At 45.6% G+C, this 15,639-nt stretch overlaps 1 protein-coding gene across 2 annotated transcripts in view; it reads left to right on the top strand.

Moving 5' to 3' along the window:
- The window catches only part of DPH7 (diphthamide biosynthesis 7), a 45,140-nt gene extending 32,297 nt beyond the window's left edge, over positions 1 to 12,843 (top strand). The window contains exons 2-10 of one of the 2 annotated variants that reach the window (XM_069747692.1): positions 6,707 to 6,902; positions 7,084 to 7,220; positions 7,395 to 7,482; positions 8,952 to 9,043; positions 9,130 to 9,296; positions 9,385 to 9,457; positions 9,999 to 10,064; positions 12,031 to 12,197; positions 12,282 to 12,843. In XM_069747692.1, coding sequence (XP_069603793.1) covers positions 6,762 to 6,902; positions 7,084 to 7,220; positions 7,395 to 7,482; positions 8,952 to 9,043; positions 9,130 to 9,296; positions 9,385 to 9,457; positions 9,999 to 10,064; positions 12,031 to 12,197; positions 12,282 to 12,691 — 1,341 coding nt within the window. In that variant the 5' untranslated portion in view covers positions 6,707 to 6,761 and the 3' untranslated portion in view covers positions 12,692 to 12,843. Of the gene's footprint in view, positions 1 to 6,686; positions 6,903 to 7,083; positions 7,221 to 7,394; positions 7,483 to 8,951; positions 9,044 to 9,129; positions 9,297 to 9,384; positions 9,458 to 9,998; positions 10,065 to 12,030; positions 12,198 to 12,281 lie in introns of those variants that run through there. The other variant, XM_069747693.1, reaches the window with a different exon arrangement.
- The last annotated feature ends 2,796 nt before the right edge of the window (positions 12,844 to 15,639 follow it).

Raw genomic sequence — 15,639 nt, 5'->3', positions numbered from 1 at the left:
GTGAGTGTGTGCTGGCTGTGACGTCACCAGTGTACATATATATAGGAGTGTAACTGCTGGTGAGTGTGTGTGGGCTGTGACGTCACTATTGTACATATGTATGAGTGTAACTGGTGAGTGTGTGCTGGCTGTGACGTCACCAGTGTACATATGTACAGGAGTGTAACTGGTGAGTGTTTGCGGGCTGTGACGTCACCAGTGTACATATGTACAGGAGTGTAATTGGTGAGTGTGGGCTGGCTGTGACGTCACCAGTGTACATATATACAGGATTGTAATTGGTGAGTGTGTGCCGGCTGTGACGTCACCAGTGTACATATATACAGGAGTGTAACTGGTGAGTGTGTGCTGGCTGTGACGTCACCAGTGTACATATATACAGGAGATTAACTGGTGAGTGTGTGCTGGCTGTGACGTCACCAGTGTACATATATATACAGGAGTGTTACTGGTGAGTGTGTGCTGGCTGTGATGTCACCAGTGTACATATATACAGGAGTGTAACTGCTGGTGAGTGTGTGTGTGTGGGCTGTGACGTCACTATCTATCTATATATATAATTGCCTAATGGTTTTTCCGTCTGTCTGTCTGTCTGTCTGTCTTTCTGTCTGTCTGTCTGTCTGTCTGTCTGTCCTGGAAATCCCTGCTCTCTGATTGGTTGAGGCCGCAAGGCCTCGACCAATCAGAGAGCGGCACAGCATCGACGTAGAAATCCAGTGTCTCTGATTGGTCGAGGCCGCCAGGCCTCGACCAATCAGCAACGGGCACAGCGACGATGATGTCATAATGGTTGCCATGGCGACGATGATGTCATAAAGGTTGCCTCGACCAGTCAGCGACGGGCACAGTCTGCCGCGAATTATGGAATCATCATTGTCCATATATTACAGGGACATGCATATTCTAGAATACCCGATGCGTTAGAATCGGGCCACAATCTAGTCTATATATATAATTGTCTAAGGGTTTTTCCGTCTGTCTGTCTGTCTGTCTGTCTGTCTGTCCTGGAAATCCCGGCTCTCTGATTGGTCGAGGCCGCCAGGCCTCGACCAATCAGCAACGGGCACAGCGACGATGATGTCATAAAGGACGTAGAAATCCCGCGTCTGATTGGTCGAGGCTGCCAGGCCTCGACCAATCAGCAACGGGCACAGCGACGATGATGTCATAAAGGACGTAGAAATCCCGCGTCTGATTGGTCGAGGCCGCCAGGCCTCGACCAATCAGCAACGGGCACAGCGACGATGATGTCATAAAGGACGTAGAAATCCCGCGTCTGATTGGTCGAGGCCGCCAGGCCTCGACCAATCAGCAACGGGCACAGCGACGATGATGTCATAATGGTTGCCATGGCGACGATGATGTCATAAAGGTTGCCTCGACCAATCAGCGACGGGCACAGTCTGCCGCGAATTCTGGAATCATCATTGTCCATATACTACGGGTTCATGCATATTCTAGAATACCCGATGCGTTAGAATCGGGCCACAATCTAGTTGTACATATGTATGAGTGTAATTGGTGAGTGTTTGCGGGCTGTGATGTCACCAGTGTACATGTATACAGGAGTGTAACTGCTGGTGAGTGTGTGTGTGGGCTGTGACGTCACTATTGTACATATGTATGAGTGTAACTGGTGAGTGTGTGCTGGCTGTGATGTCACCAGTGTACATACGTACAGGAGTGTAATTGGTGAGTGTGTGCTGGCTGTGACGTCACCAGTGTACATATGTACAGGAGTGTAACTGGTGAGTGTGTGCTGGCTGTGACGTCACCAGTGTACATATATACAGGAGTGTAACTGCTGGTGAGTGTGTGTGTGGGCTGTGACGTCACCAGTGTACATATGTACAGGAGTGTAACTGGTGAGTGTGTGCTGGCTGTGACGTCACCAGTGTACATATATACAGGAGCGTAACTGGTGAATGTGTGCTGGCTGTGACGTCACCAGTGTACATACGTACAGGAGTGTAATTGGTGAGTGTGTGCTGGCTGTGACGTCACCAGTGTACATATATACAGGAGCGTAACTGGTGAGTGTGTGCTGGCTGTGATGTCACCAGTGTACATACGTACAGGAGTGTAACTGGTGAGTGTGTGCTTGCTGTGACGTCACCAGTGTACATATATACAGGAGCGTAACTGGTGAGTGTGTCGTGGCTGTGACGTCACCAGTGTACATATGTGCAGGAGTGTAAATGCTGGTGAGTGTGTGCTGGCTGTGACGTCACCAGTGTACATATATACAGGGGTGTAAATCTGGTGAGTGTGTGCTGGCTGTGACGTCACCAGTGTACATACGTACAGGAGTGTAACTGGTGAGTGTGTGCTTGCTGTGACGTCACCAGTGTACATATATACAGGAGCGTAACTGGTGAGTGTGTCCTGGCTGTGACGTCACCAGTGTACATATATACAGGAGTGTAAATGCTGGTGAGTGTGTGCTTGCTGTGACGTCACCAGTGTACATATATACAGGAGCGTAACTGGTGAGTGTGTGCTGGCTGTGACGTCACCAGTGTACATATATACAGAAGTGTAAATGCTGGTGAGTGTGTGCTGGCTGTGACGTCACCAGTGTACATATGTGCAGGAGTGTAAATGCTGGTGAGTGTGTGCTGGCTGTGACGTCACCAGTGTACATATGTGCAGGAGCGTAACTGGTGAGTGTGTGCTGGCTGTGACGTCACCAGTGTACATATGTGCAGGAGTGTAAATGCTGGTGAGTGTGTGCTGGCTGTGACGTCACCAGTGTACATATGTGCAGGAGTGTAAATGCTGGTGAGTGTGTGCTGGCTGTGACGTCACCTGTGTACATACAGTTAGGGCCAGAAATATTTGGACAGTGACACAAGTTTTGTTATTTTAGCTGTTTACAAAAACATGTTCAGAAATACAATTATATATATAATATGGGCTGAAAGTGCACACTCCCAGCTGCAATATGATAGTTTCCACATCCAAATTGTAGAAAGGGTTTAGGAATCATAGCTCTGTAATGCATAGCGTCCTCTTTTTCAAGGGACCAAAAGTAATTGGACAATGGACTCTAAGGGCTGCAATTAACTCTGAAGGCGTCTCCCTCGTTAACCTGTAATCAATGAAATAGTTAAAAGGTCAGGGGTGGATTCCAGGTGTGTGGTTTTGCATTTGGAAGCTGTTGCTGTGAGCAGACAACATGCGGTCAAAGGAACTCTCAATTGAGGTGAAGCAGAACATCCTGAGGCTGAAAAAAAAGAAAAAATCCATCAGAGAGATAGCAGACATGCTTGGAGTAGCAAAATCAACAGTTGGGTACATTCTGAGAAAAAAGGAATTGACTGGTGAGCTTGGGAACTCAAAAAGGCCTGGGCGTCCACGGATGACAACAGTGGTGGATGATCGCCGCATACTTAATTTGGTGAAGAAGAACCCGTTCACAACCTCAACTGAAGTCCAGAACACTCTCAGTGAAGTAGGTGTATCTGTCTCTAAGTCAACAGTAAAGAGAAGACTCCATGACAGTAAATACAAAGGGTTCACATCTAGATGCAAACCATTCATCAATACCAAAAATAGACAGGCCAGAGTTAAATTTGCAGAAAAACACCTCAAGAAGCCAGCTCAGTTCTGGAAAAGTATTCTATGGACAGATGAGACAAAGATCAACCTGTACCAGAATGATGGGAAGAAAAAAGTTTGGAGAAGAAAGGGAACGGCACATGATCCAAGGCACACCACATCCTCTGTAAAACATGGTGGAGGCAACGTGATGGCATGGGCATGCATGGCTTTCAATGGCACTGGGTCACTTGTGTTTATTGATGACATAAGAGCAGACGAGTAGCCGGATGAATTCTGAAGTGTACCGGGATATACTTTCAGCCCAGATTCAGCCAAATGCTGCAAAGTTGATTGGACGGCGCTTCATAGTACAGATGGACAATGACCCCAAGCATACATCCAAAGCTACCCAGGAGTTCATGAGTGCCAAAAAGTGGAACATTCTGCAATGGCCAAGTCAATCTCCAGATCTAAACCCAATTGAGCATGCATTTCACTTGCTCAAATCCAGACTTAAGACGGAAAGACCCACAAACAAGCAAGACCTGAAGGCTGCGGCTGTAAAGGCCTGGCAAAGCATTAAGAAGGAGGAAACCCAGCATTTGGTGATGTCCATGGGTTCCAGACTTAAGGCAGTGATTGCCTCCAAAGGATTTGCAACAAAATATTGAAAATAAAAATATTTTGTTTGGGTTATGTTTATTTGTCCAATTACTTTTGACCTCCTAAAATGTGGAGTGTTTGTAAAGAAATGTGTACAATTCCTACATTTTCTATCAGATATTTTTGTTCAACCCTTCAAATTAAATGTTACAATCTGCACTTGAATTCTGTTGTAGAGGTTTCATTTCAAATCCAATGTGGTGGCATGCAGAGCCCAACTCGCGAAAATTGTGTCACTGTCCAAATATTTCTGGCCCTAACTGTATATACAGGAGCGTAACTGGTGAGTGTGTGCTGGCTGTGACGTCACCAGTGTACATACGTACAGGAGTGTAACTGGTGAGTGTGTGCTGGCTGTGACGTCACCAGTGTACATATGTGCAGGAGTGTAAATGCTGGTGAGTGTGTGCTGGCTGTGACGTCACCAGTGTACATATGTACAGGAGTGTAACTGGTGAGTGTGTGCTGGCTGTGACGTCACTATTGTACATATATACAGGAGCGTAACTGGTGAGTGTGCTGGCTGTGACGTCACCAGTGTACATATATACAGGAGCGTAACTAGTGAGTGTGTGCTGGCTGTGACGTTACCAGTGTACATATGTACAGGAGTGTAACTGGTGAGTGTGTGCTGGCTGTGACGTCACCAGTGTACATATGTACAGGAGTGTAACTGGTGAGTGTGTGCTGGCTGTGACGTCACTATTGTACATATATACAGGAGCGTAACTGGTGAGTGTGCTGGCTGTGACGTCACCAGTGTACATATATACAGGAGCGTAACTAGTGAGTGTGTGCTGGCTGTGACGTCACCAGTGTACATATGTACAGGAGTGTAACTGGTGAGTGTGTGCTGGCTGTGACGTCACCAGTGTACATATATACAGGAGCGTAACTGGTGAGTGTGTGCTGGCTGTGATGTCACCAGTGTACATACGTACAGGAGTGTAACTGGTGAGTGTGTGCTTGCTGTGACGTCACCAGTGTACATACGTACAGGAGCGTAACTGGTGAGTGTGTCCTGGCTGTGACGTCACCAGTGTACATATATACAGGAGTGTAAATGCTGGTGAGTGTGTGCTTGCTGTGACGTCACCAGTGTACATATATACAGGAGCGTAACTGGTGAGTGTGTGCTGGCTGTGACGTCACCAGTGTACATATATACAGAAGTGTAAAGGCTGGTGAGTGTGTGCTGGCTGTGACGTCACCAGTGTACATATATACAGGAGCGTAACTAGTGAGTGTGTGCTGGCTGTGACGTTACCAGTGTACATATGTACAGGAGTGTAACTGGTGAGTGTGTGCTGGCTGTGACGTCACCAGTGTACATATGTACAGGAGTGTAACTGGTGAGTGTGTGCTGGCTGTGACGTCACTATTGTACATATATACAGGAGCGTAACTGGTGAGTGTGCTGGCTGTGACGTCACCAGTGTACATATATACAGGAGCGTAACTAGTGAGTGTGTGCTGGCTGTGACGTCACCAGTGTACATATGTACAGGAGTGTAACTGGTGAGTGTGTGCTGGCTGTGACGTCACCAGTGTACATATATACAGGAGCGTAACTGGTGAGTGTGTGCTGGCTGTGATGTCACCAGTGTACATACGTACAGGAGTGTAACTGGTGAGTGTGTGCTTGCTGTGACGTCACCAGTGTACATACGTACAGGAGCGTAACTGGTGAATGTGTCCTGGCTGTGACGTCACCAGTGTACATATATACAGGAGTGTAAATGCTGGTGAGTGTGTGCTTGCTGTGACGTCACCAGTGTACATATATACAGGAGCGTAACTGGTGAGTGTGTGCTGGCTGTGACGTCACCAGTGTACATATATACAGAAGTGTAAAGGCTGGTGAGTGTGTGCTGGCTGTGACGTCACCAGTGTACATATGTGCAGGAGTGTAAATGCTGGTGAGTGTGTGCTGGCTGTGACGTCACCTGTGTACATGTGAGTGTGTGTGGGATGTGACATCATGCTTGTATTAGTGTAACCGCTGTCTGTTATCTGTGTGTGACATCATCACTGTAACTCCTATAGTGGGCTGTGGAGTTGGAGTCAGTATAAAATGGACCGACTCCTAAAATATATATTATATTGGGTACAGTAGTACAATGCAGGATGTGCTGTAAATGTTTTCATGAGAATTTGGGAAAGTTATAAAATACACTATAAATGTCTGTTCTGTTCCCTTTCTAAGGATCTGCGCTTTTAGAGGAGATGAATCTGTGCTGCACTTTATGTACATGCTCAGTAGTGACCAGTGCTGTGGAGTCGGAGTCTGAAGTTTGGCTTACTGACTCCACAGCTCTGCTCTGTATGCTGGAGTGTCTCCCTGTGTGTGACGTCATTTTACATTGTATGAACTATTAATCTCCGTATGCTGGAGAGTGACGTCATCCTTGGACGTAATAAGCCGTGTTATATCTGCTGTGACGACATCATTCTTGCACATTACATGCAGAGATATAACCTGTCTGATGCCGGATTGCAGGATGAGGCTGTGTCTTCCTGACTGCAGTATTGGAAAGTGATGTGGAGAGCTGACGATGGCAGTCTGCTGCAGGAGCCAGACGTTACAGGTGATGGACACAGAGTACAGCGCTGATGCCGCCGAGTGGTGCCCCCTGGATGATTGGGGCACGGTGCTGGCCTGTGGCACATATCAGCTGAAGAAAGCGGAGAGTGATGTGAGTGTGAGAGAATCCTTGGCTGATATACAAGCTGCGGCCATGTAACTGCCCCTATTAATGTACAGTCATGTGGTATGACCCTTCCTATAAACATATATGCCTTCTTATGTCCATGTAATTCCCCTATAGCAGTGCTTCCCTGTATGTTACTCATTCCACACTTCTCTCTTTTTCCCAGCTCAGTGGACAGGACAGCGATGATCCCCACCTGCGGCTCGGACGTCTTTACCTCTATAACTATGACCCCCACCAGCTATTTTCTCCGGTGTATGAAGTTCAGAAGATTGAAACTGCTGCCATACTGGACATGAAATGGTGAGCTGCAGTCATCTCCTCTGAGGATCCAATCTGCTACTTGTATAGTAACGTTGATGAGGTTGTCAGCTGTTCACTGACAACGAGCAGAGCGTTCCTTCTACTATGCTCAGTAAGTAGAACCCGTAATCTGATTTTATGTGAACCGTCTGCCATTCTGTTTCTGCTTCTTAGGTGCCACATCCCACTCTCGAATAGCCCCATACTGGGTATAGCCAATGCCAAGGGCACCGTGGAGCTGTACACATTACAAGGCAACAGGGTAAGTGCCGGATGGTGAGAGAAGTCAGAACAGACTGCCAGGTAACCACTGGTTCCCGTCTATGGTTTGTTTCTAGTATTAAGTAACAATAAATCCAACAGGTGCATATTGGTATTCTATATATATAAGAGGCATCGTGATTACTCGCTAATCCCGCCCCCTGCAAGGTAGCTCCGCCCCCCACCACATCACCACACATAATTCCGCCCCCACACATTACCACACGATGCTCCGTCCCCGCACACATTACCACACGAGGCTCCGTCCCCACACATTACCACACGAGGCTCTGTCCCCATACATTACCACACGAGGCTGCGTCTTCACACATTGCCACACGAGGCTGCGTCCCCATACATTACCACACGAGGCTGCGTCCTCACACATTGCCACACGAGGCTCCGTCCCCATACATTACCACACGAGGCTGCGTCCTCACACATTACCACACGAGGCTCCGTCCCCACACATTACCACACGAGGTTCCGTCCACACACATTACCACACGTTAATTTACCACCTGCGTAAGCGCTATTGAATGTTGTAATTATTTACTTTCGTTTAATCACCAGCAGCGTTAATTAGATAGCAATGAGCGTGCCGAGCGTTAGCTGGCTGGAAACACCTAGTAGATTATAAGGTCATATATAAATCAGAATAATACTGCAAGGCCCATCAGCCATTCCACAATTAATAAATCCAAAGGAAAAAACAGGAAGTAAAATTATTACAAATAGTAAATATTTAATTGATGTACATACAAACTAAACACACAGAAATGGGGGAGTATGTAGGATAATAAAACAGAAAAAAGAAAATGATTCAGCTCACCCTTGTGATGGTATTCTCACAGCCCATGAGAAATTTGATCCGAGCACGGAAACGTCTCTGTTTGACGCCTGGTATTTGTGCATGAAAATAAAGGTATCCATCTCAGGAAATAAAATCAAAAGTCTTTATTTGGACAAATTTAAAAAGTAAGCTGCTTGACAAACCAGTGCATAGTGGAGGAAGGAATGTCTTGAATAACTGGACGCGTTTCGAACACGTATAGTGCTCTTAGTCCTCAGAACTGAAGTCTAAGAGCACTATACGTGTTCGAAACACGTCCAGTTATTCAAGACATTCCTTCCTCCAGTATGCACTGGTTTGTCAAGCAGCTTACTTTTTAAATTTGTCCAAATAAAGACTTATGATTTTATTTCCTGAGCTGGATACCTTCATTTTCATGCACAGGATAATAAAACTCAGCACACTGGCTACCAGATAACAAGGTTATGAGGCAACTTGCGTATATAAAGGAAATCACACATGTAGTGTTTGGATTTGTCTGTTTCTATAGCTCGGCTCCATTGAAGTGATTGGGACTGGGATGCAATATCACATATGACCTGTGGACAGGTGTGGCGCTGTTTTTGGCCATGTTTTTCTTACCTTCTCTCCTTAGTGACTGTGTGTTCCTCCAGTAGGAAAGCTCCAGAGTGCAGCCTGTGTGCAGTGTGGATTTAGGTGACGAGTGTCTGGCTCTATCCCTAGACTGGTCCACGGGAAGAAGAGAAAGGTGCGAACCAGCCCCCTCTGTACCCTGCAGGTAATTGTCGGTGACTTGCTTTGCTCCTAATGAGTATTCTTTTTTTTTTTCTGCAGCTCTTCTCCTGTGAAGATCGTCTGCAGCGACTCTCGGGGTCGGCTCAGTCTGCTGCAGGTGGAGGAGTCTGCGGCCTCAGTAGATGTTGTGCGTCAGTGGAAGGCGCACGGATTCGAGGCCTGGATCGTTGCCTTCAACTACTGGAACTGTGACATGATGTACTCAGGTAGCCTGATTCAGCCCCTTAAGGACAAGTGACTGATATATCCATCCCTATGACCTCGGGGGGAACTGACGTCTGTCTCTGATTATAGGGGGAGACGACTGCCTGCTGAAGGGATGGGACATAAGATCACCACAAGACAGCCCCATATTTACCAGCAAAAGGTAGGAGACCTCCCCCCAAATAGTGCGACCGTATGTCCAGTGTAGTATCTATGTTCTTCGGATTCCTGGTCCACACAGTGGTGGATCCACGTGAAAGACTGAGGTTCAAACCACGGGAAGCATGAATCAAAGCCAGGTACATTTTCTGAAATTCTTTGGTATTGCAGAGTAAATAAACATTGATTTTTCAGGCTGGGGGTGAGACCAGTATTGTGCTGCCCCCATCTGCCTCTTCCCATTGCGGCTACAGGTGATTGACAGGTCTATGTGTACATAGGAACAGACTTGTCAGTCACCTCTAGCAGTGCTAAGGAAGCCCCGAGATGGGGTGGCTTTGGACTGGTCTCATCCCCGGTCAGATATTCCAACTATATTCTCTTTGACACGCTGGGGAATTTCAGAGAATGTAATATATGGCTGCAATTGTGCACCCAGGCTGTGAATCCTGCTGCCTCTGGTTTGGGCATCATGAAATAGACTATGGGTTCAATTTTCATTATAGATTGATAATCCTTATGTTTTTTTTCTTTAAAACCACCAGGCATTCGATGGGAGTGTGCAGCATCCAGAGTCACCCTCAGCGGGAGCATGTCTTGGCCACTGGAAGGTAAACAATTGATTATTACAGACTTTGTGCATTTCTTACACCACTATGCATCTCCACTGGAGGGTGTAATGATGGGTGGAAAAAGAAAACCCAACCCCATCTGCTCTCCAGTGGGAGGTATTCTGTAATACTCATACTGGACCAGCAGATGGTCCAATTTGAGCATAAATTTTTTTATTGTAACTCAAATCCAGCAGGGATGACTTCATCATTGTATTCACTTTCACTGACTGTGTTCTTGAAGACTTATTATTTGTTAGTTGGAACACCAGATTAGACCTTTAATATAGACCACATCCCAAAATGTAAAAAGACCCGAGAGCTCTAGACTGATTTTCATTTTCAAATCGCACCCTAAATTCATTTAGATCCTAGATCAGACTCCCAAATCCAGATCTTTATAATATATAATCCCCAGACCAGAACAACTAAAATGAAATCAGACCCCAAACCTTTATCATTAACTCCATGTATCAGACTCCAGATTAGACAAAAAACAAACAAACTGAATCCTTACCGCTCACAGGTCTTCTTGACTTGGAGGAGCTGCCTTCCATAAAAACCTCCATCAGCTGGCCAATACCGGGATCGTGTGCATAGTGCCTGGCAGTGGGTCAGCTCTTTCCTAGATGCACTGCGGGGTCTGAACTGCTGATGTCCCCAGTGTCCACAGTACTCATGGCACATTGGATGTAAAGGAAGAAACTGTGTGACTAGTAAGACGAGGTCTCTCATTGTGTAGCTCTGTCAGTGTCTGACTGTCAGGAAATATATGACATATTTGATCCTATATTATCACGCACACCGAGCTCTGCTACATCCATTAGGTCTGTGTAAGACCTACTTCAGCTGTGGTTCCCCTCCCTCAAGAATGTGTTGGTTAGCAGAATCCACTTCTTTGTTTGCAGCCATGTGCTTCCATTTGTGTATGAAAGTTATTCAAGATGGAATAACTAGACCCCAAGTAGTGATATAGGTGTGAAAGTTACATTTTGGGATGTGCAACAATAGAGCTACATACCATTGCATTTCCTAATGTCCCATACCAGCAGAAACCAAGTAGTGGATTACTGCTTAACCGAGGCACATAGCCAAATCGTGTTTAGACTTAAATGAACATTCATTTCATGCTGAGAAACATGATAATTTTGTCAACCTTCTACGGGCTTCTCCCCAGGAGTTATGGCTAATAGCTGGATTTCATAACTTTCAAAAAAGGGGAGTATCCAGCCCCTCAGGGATGTCACGAGCAGAGGGTATAAGAGATTCAGCGTCATTTTAGGAGTGTCTTTGCCCAGGAAGTCAGCCAACAGAAACTGTGCAATCTGTTCTGATGCATTGGGATGTGTCACCCTTCCCCCAGCAGCATGGCCTGTCATGATATGAGAGAACTGTGTTTTTCTACAACTTTAATCCCTTTTATTTTCTAATTGTTCTGTACATACTATAATTGTCTCATCTTGTAATATCGTTTTTTATACCTTTTGTAAACACTGTCTATTTCTTTTTGGAGAAAAAGTTATATTTACTAGCTTTGATTTCCTTGCTCTAAAACATACCTCCAACGTCCTCTAAAGTAAATTATGCTACTGATTGGGTTGGCTCCTGACCCGCTATTAATCATAGGAATAGGAGCTGGTGGCAGAAGAGCGTACTGAGCTTGTTGGGTATAGCTGGCAGTGACGGAAAGGGGTTTATAAGAGTATTGCCCGGCTGCAGCGGGGGATAGGTATTTTCCCTCACTGCAGCGTGCCCAATAGCCAGTACACGACCGGGCAGCCTATCTGGCGACTAATTACCCTAGGCACAGTTCCCTGACTGATCTGAGGGTAAGGTGGGCGCCAGAGAACTGCAAGTTCCAACCCGGAACTGGGATATAAATAAATCCCTTAAGAAAGAACTGGGGCAACCAAACACCCCCAGTTCATGACTCTGACATTAAACCTGTCCCATTTTTGGTCCCCAGTTATGATGAGCACGTCCTTGTGTGGGACCTACGTCAAATGAAGCAGCCTATATCTGATACACACGTACAGGGAGGAGTCTGGAGACTTAAGTGGCACCCTACTGACAGCGCCCTCCTGCTGGCTGCTTGCATGCACAGCGGCTTTCACATTCTGGACTCGGCCTCTGGTAAGCCAGAGACTTCGGGGGTCCTTAATGGTATTGTAAGACCTTTATGATGTGTTACTTACAATACAATTATCCTCTCTCTAGATGGCTGTCCCATCGTCTCGTCCTATGTCCTCCACAACTCTTTGGCCTACGGTGCCGATTGGTCTAGAGTGCTTCTTCCAGACTCTTCCGTGATCCAACCAGAACCAGCTGTAGAGAAGTCAGATCCCACTGGCAGAGATGCCACAACTCAGAAACTGGAGCAGTCCATGCAGAACCTGAAGATATTCTACGAGTCACCTACTGCCAGCTTCGACGTCGTCCTGGAGGATGATGAGGGCGGGTACATACCAGAACCGAACAGAAATACTGACGACCGCCCTGTCATTGGGGTCTCCAAACTGGAGAAATGTGGACAACTGCAAACCAACCTGCTGGCTACGTGCTCCTTCTATGACCATGTTTTACATGTTTGGCGGTGGCAGTACCAAAGACTAGACAACACAGACTGAGCGCCCATTGCCCCTCCTTTACTCAGCAGTCATTACAGTGGTCTACCTCCTGATGAGTTTTTTTTTTTTTTTAATTTTAATGTTGATGCCCCCCACATTGTAGCTTCTGTAGCAAGACCTGACCTGGCTCATGTAAATGAACTGTGATCACAGTTTCTTTCCTTTTTGGAATAAGATTTAACACCAGGCACATGGCAGGATTGCACCGCTACGCCTGCACAAAAGGACCATCATGTATGGGGCTGACTCAGGCACTGACTGGACTTCATCGATCAGTAATTGTTCTATATATTGCAATACTCTGGTATTACAGTATATAGTAAATATTCAAGTCCACTACGGAGCCTGAAAAAATTATGATTTTTTTCCCGATTTCCCTCCCCCTTTGCTTTATCCCCATCCAAAAGTGAAATAACTTTTTTATAAAATTATTTAACTACAGTGGGTACGGAAAGTATTCAGACCCCTTTAAATTTAAATTTTTCACTCTTCATTTCATTGCAGCCATTTGGTAAATGGAAAAAAAAGTTCATTTTTTCACATTAATGTACCCCATCTTGGCTGAAAAAAAACCAAATGTAGAGATTTTTGCAAATGTATTAAAAAAGAAAAACTGATATCACATGGTTAGAAGTATTCAGACCCTTTGTTCAGTATTGAGTAGAAGCACCTTTTGAACTAGTACAGCCATGAGTCTTAGGCTGGGATCACACATGCGAGAAATACGTCCGAGTCTCGCATGGTAATCCCCGACCCTGCACCCGACACTCAGGAGCGGAGCGTGCAGCTCCATGTATTGCTATGCGGCCGCACGCTCCGCTCCGGAGTGCAGGCGGCAGGGCCGGGGATTACCATGCGAGACTCATGCGTATTTCTCGCATGTGTGATCCTGGCCTTACTGGGAATGATGCAACAAGTTTTTCACACCAGGATTTGGGGATCCTCTGCTATTCTTCCTTGCAGATCCTCTCCATTTCCGTCAGGTTCGTGGACAGCCATTTTCAGGTCTTTCAAGAGATGCACAGTTGGGTTTAGGTCAGGGCTCTGGCTGGGCCGGTCAAGAATGGTCAGTTGTTCTGAAGCCACTCCTTTGTTATTTTAGCTGTGTGCTTGGGGTCATTGTCTTGTTGGAAGGTGAAACTTCGGCCAAGTCTGAGGTCCAGAGCACTCTGGAAGAGGTTTTCATCCAGGATATCTCTGTACTTGACTGCATTCATGTTTCCTTCAATGACAACCAGTTCTCCTGTCCCTGCAGCTGAAAAACACCCCCATAGCATGATGCTGCCACCACGTTTCACTGTTGGGATTGTATTGGGCAGGTGATGAGAAGTGCCTGTTTTTCTCCACACATACCGCTTAGAATTATCACCAAAAAGATCTATCGTCGTCTCATCAACCCTTAGAATCTTATTTCTCATAGTCTGGGAGTCCTTCATATGTTTTTTTTTCAGCAAACTCTATGCAGGCTTTCATATGTCTTGCACTGAGGAGAGGCATCCGTCGGGCCACTCTGCCATAATGGACCGACTGCTGGAGGGCTGCAGTGATAGTTGACTTTGTGGAACTTTCTCCCATCTCCCTACTGCATCGCTGGATCTCAGCCACAGTGATCTTGGGGTTCTTCTTTATCTCTCTCAGCAAGGTTCTTCTCCCACAATTGCTGAACGGCTAGGTCTTGGAAGACTTCTAAGGCTGCCGTCAAACTAGCAGTATTTGGTCAGTATTTTACATCAGTATTTGTAAACCAAAACCAGGAGAGGGTGATAAATGCAGAAGTGATGCATATGTTTCTATTATACTTTTCCTCTATTTGTTCCACTCCTGGTTTTGGCTTACAAATACTGATGTAAAATACTGACCAAATACTGCTAGTGTGACGGCAGCCTAATGGTCCCAAATTTCTTCCATTTAAGGATTATGGAGGCCACCGTGCTCTTAGGAACCTTGAGTACAGCAGAGATTCTGTTGTAACCTTGGCCAGATCTGTGCCTTGCTACAATTCTGTCTCTGAGCTCCTTGGCCAGTTCCTTTGACCTCATGATTCTCATTTGGTCTGACATGCACTGTGAGCTGTGACGTCTTATATAGACAGGTGTGCGCCTTTCCAAATCAAGTCCTATCAGTTTAATTGAACACAGCTGGACTCCAATGAAGGAGTAGAACCATCTCAAGGAGGATCACAAGGAAATGGACAGCATGGGACTTAAATATAAGTGTTTGAGCAAAGGGTCTGAATACTTATGACCATGTGATATTTCAGTTTTTCTTTTTTATTAAATGCAAAAATTACTACATTTCTGTCAAGATGGGGTGCAGAGTGTACATTAATGAGAGAGAAAGCTTTTTTTTTTAATTTACCAAATGGCTGCAATGAAAGAGTGAAAAATGTTAAGGGGTCTGAGTAATTTCCGTACCCACTTTATATATAAATTCTCAAAACATTTCAGTTACACCCCTCCCCCACACAAAAGGAATGCAATAAAATATGCTAAAAATATCTAATCTACCCCAAAATGCTACCACTAACAACTGAAGTTTGGCATGCAAAAAAGGCTCGGGAAACTGTCCTGGTTGGTTAAAGGAAGCACCTATCACTTATGTGAAGCTCCTCCTGATGGGAGTCTGTTCCAAACCAGTCCCTATACAACCAAAAGGCTGCTAAGAATCAGAAAATTAAAGAAATTCCTCATTCATTCCATTCTCTCCCATCCACCCCCCAAAAAAAAATACCTGTAGCAGATTCCACTTGAGAAATGTGTCATTTTTTTTAAAGCCTTGCCAACCTTTGTGTGAATATAGCCAAAGGAAACACACGTTGCAGATTCTCTGCGAATCCGCAACATTTTTTGCGGTGCAGAAACGCTGCAGATCCACAATTGATTTACAGTACAATGTAAATCAATGAGAAAAAAAAATGCTGTGCATACTTTGCGGAAAATCCGCTAAGG

Source organism: Ranitomeya imitator, chromosome 2, assembly GCF_032444005.1.
Source record: "Ranitomeya imitator isolate aRanImi1 chromosome 2, aRanImi1.pri, whole genome shotgun sequence".
In the NCBI taxonomy this organism is placed as follows: domain Eukaryota; kingdom Metazoa; phylum Chordata; class Amphibia; order Anura; family Dendrobatidae; genus Ranitomeya; species Ranitomeya imitator.
This window is presented reverse-complemented; position numbering and strand designations above follow the sequence as displayed.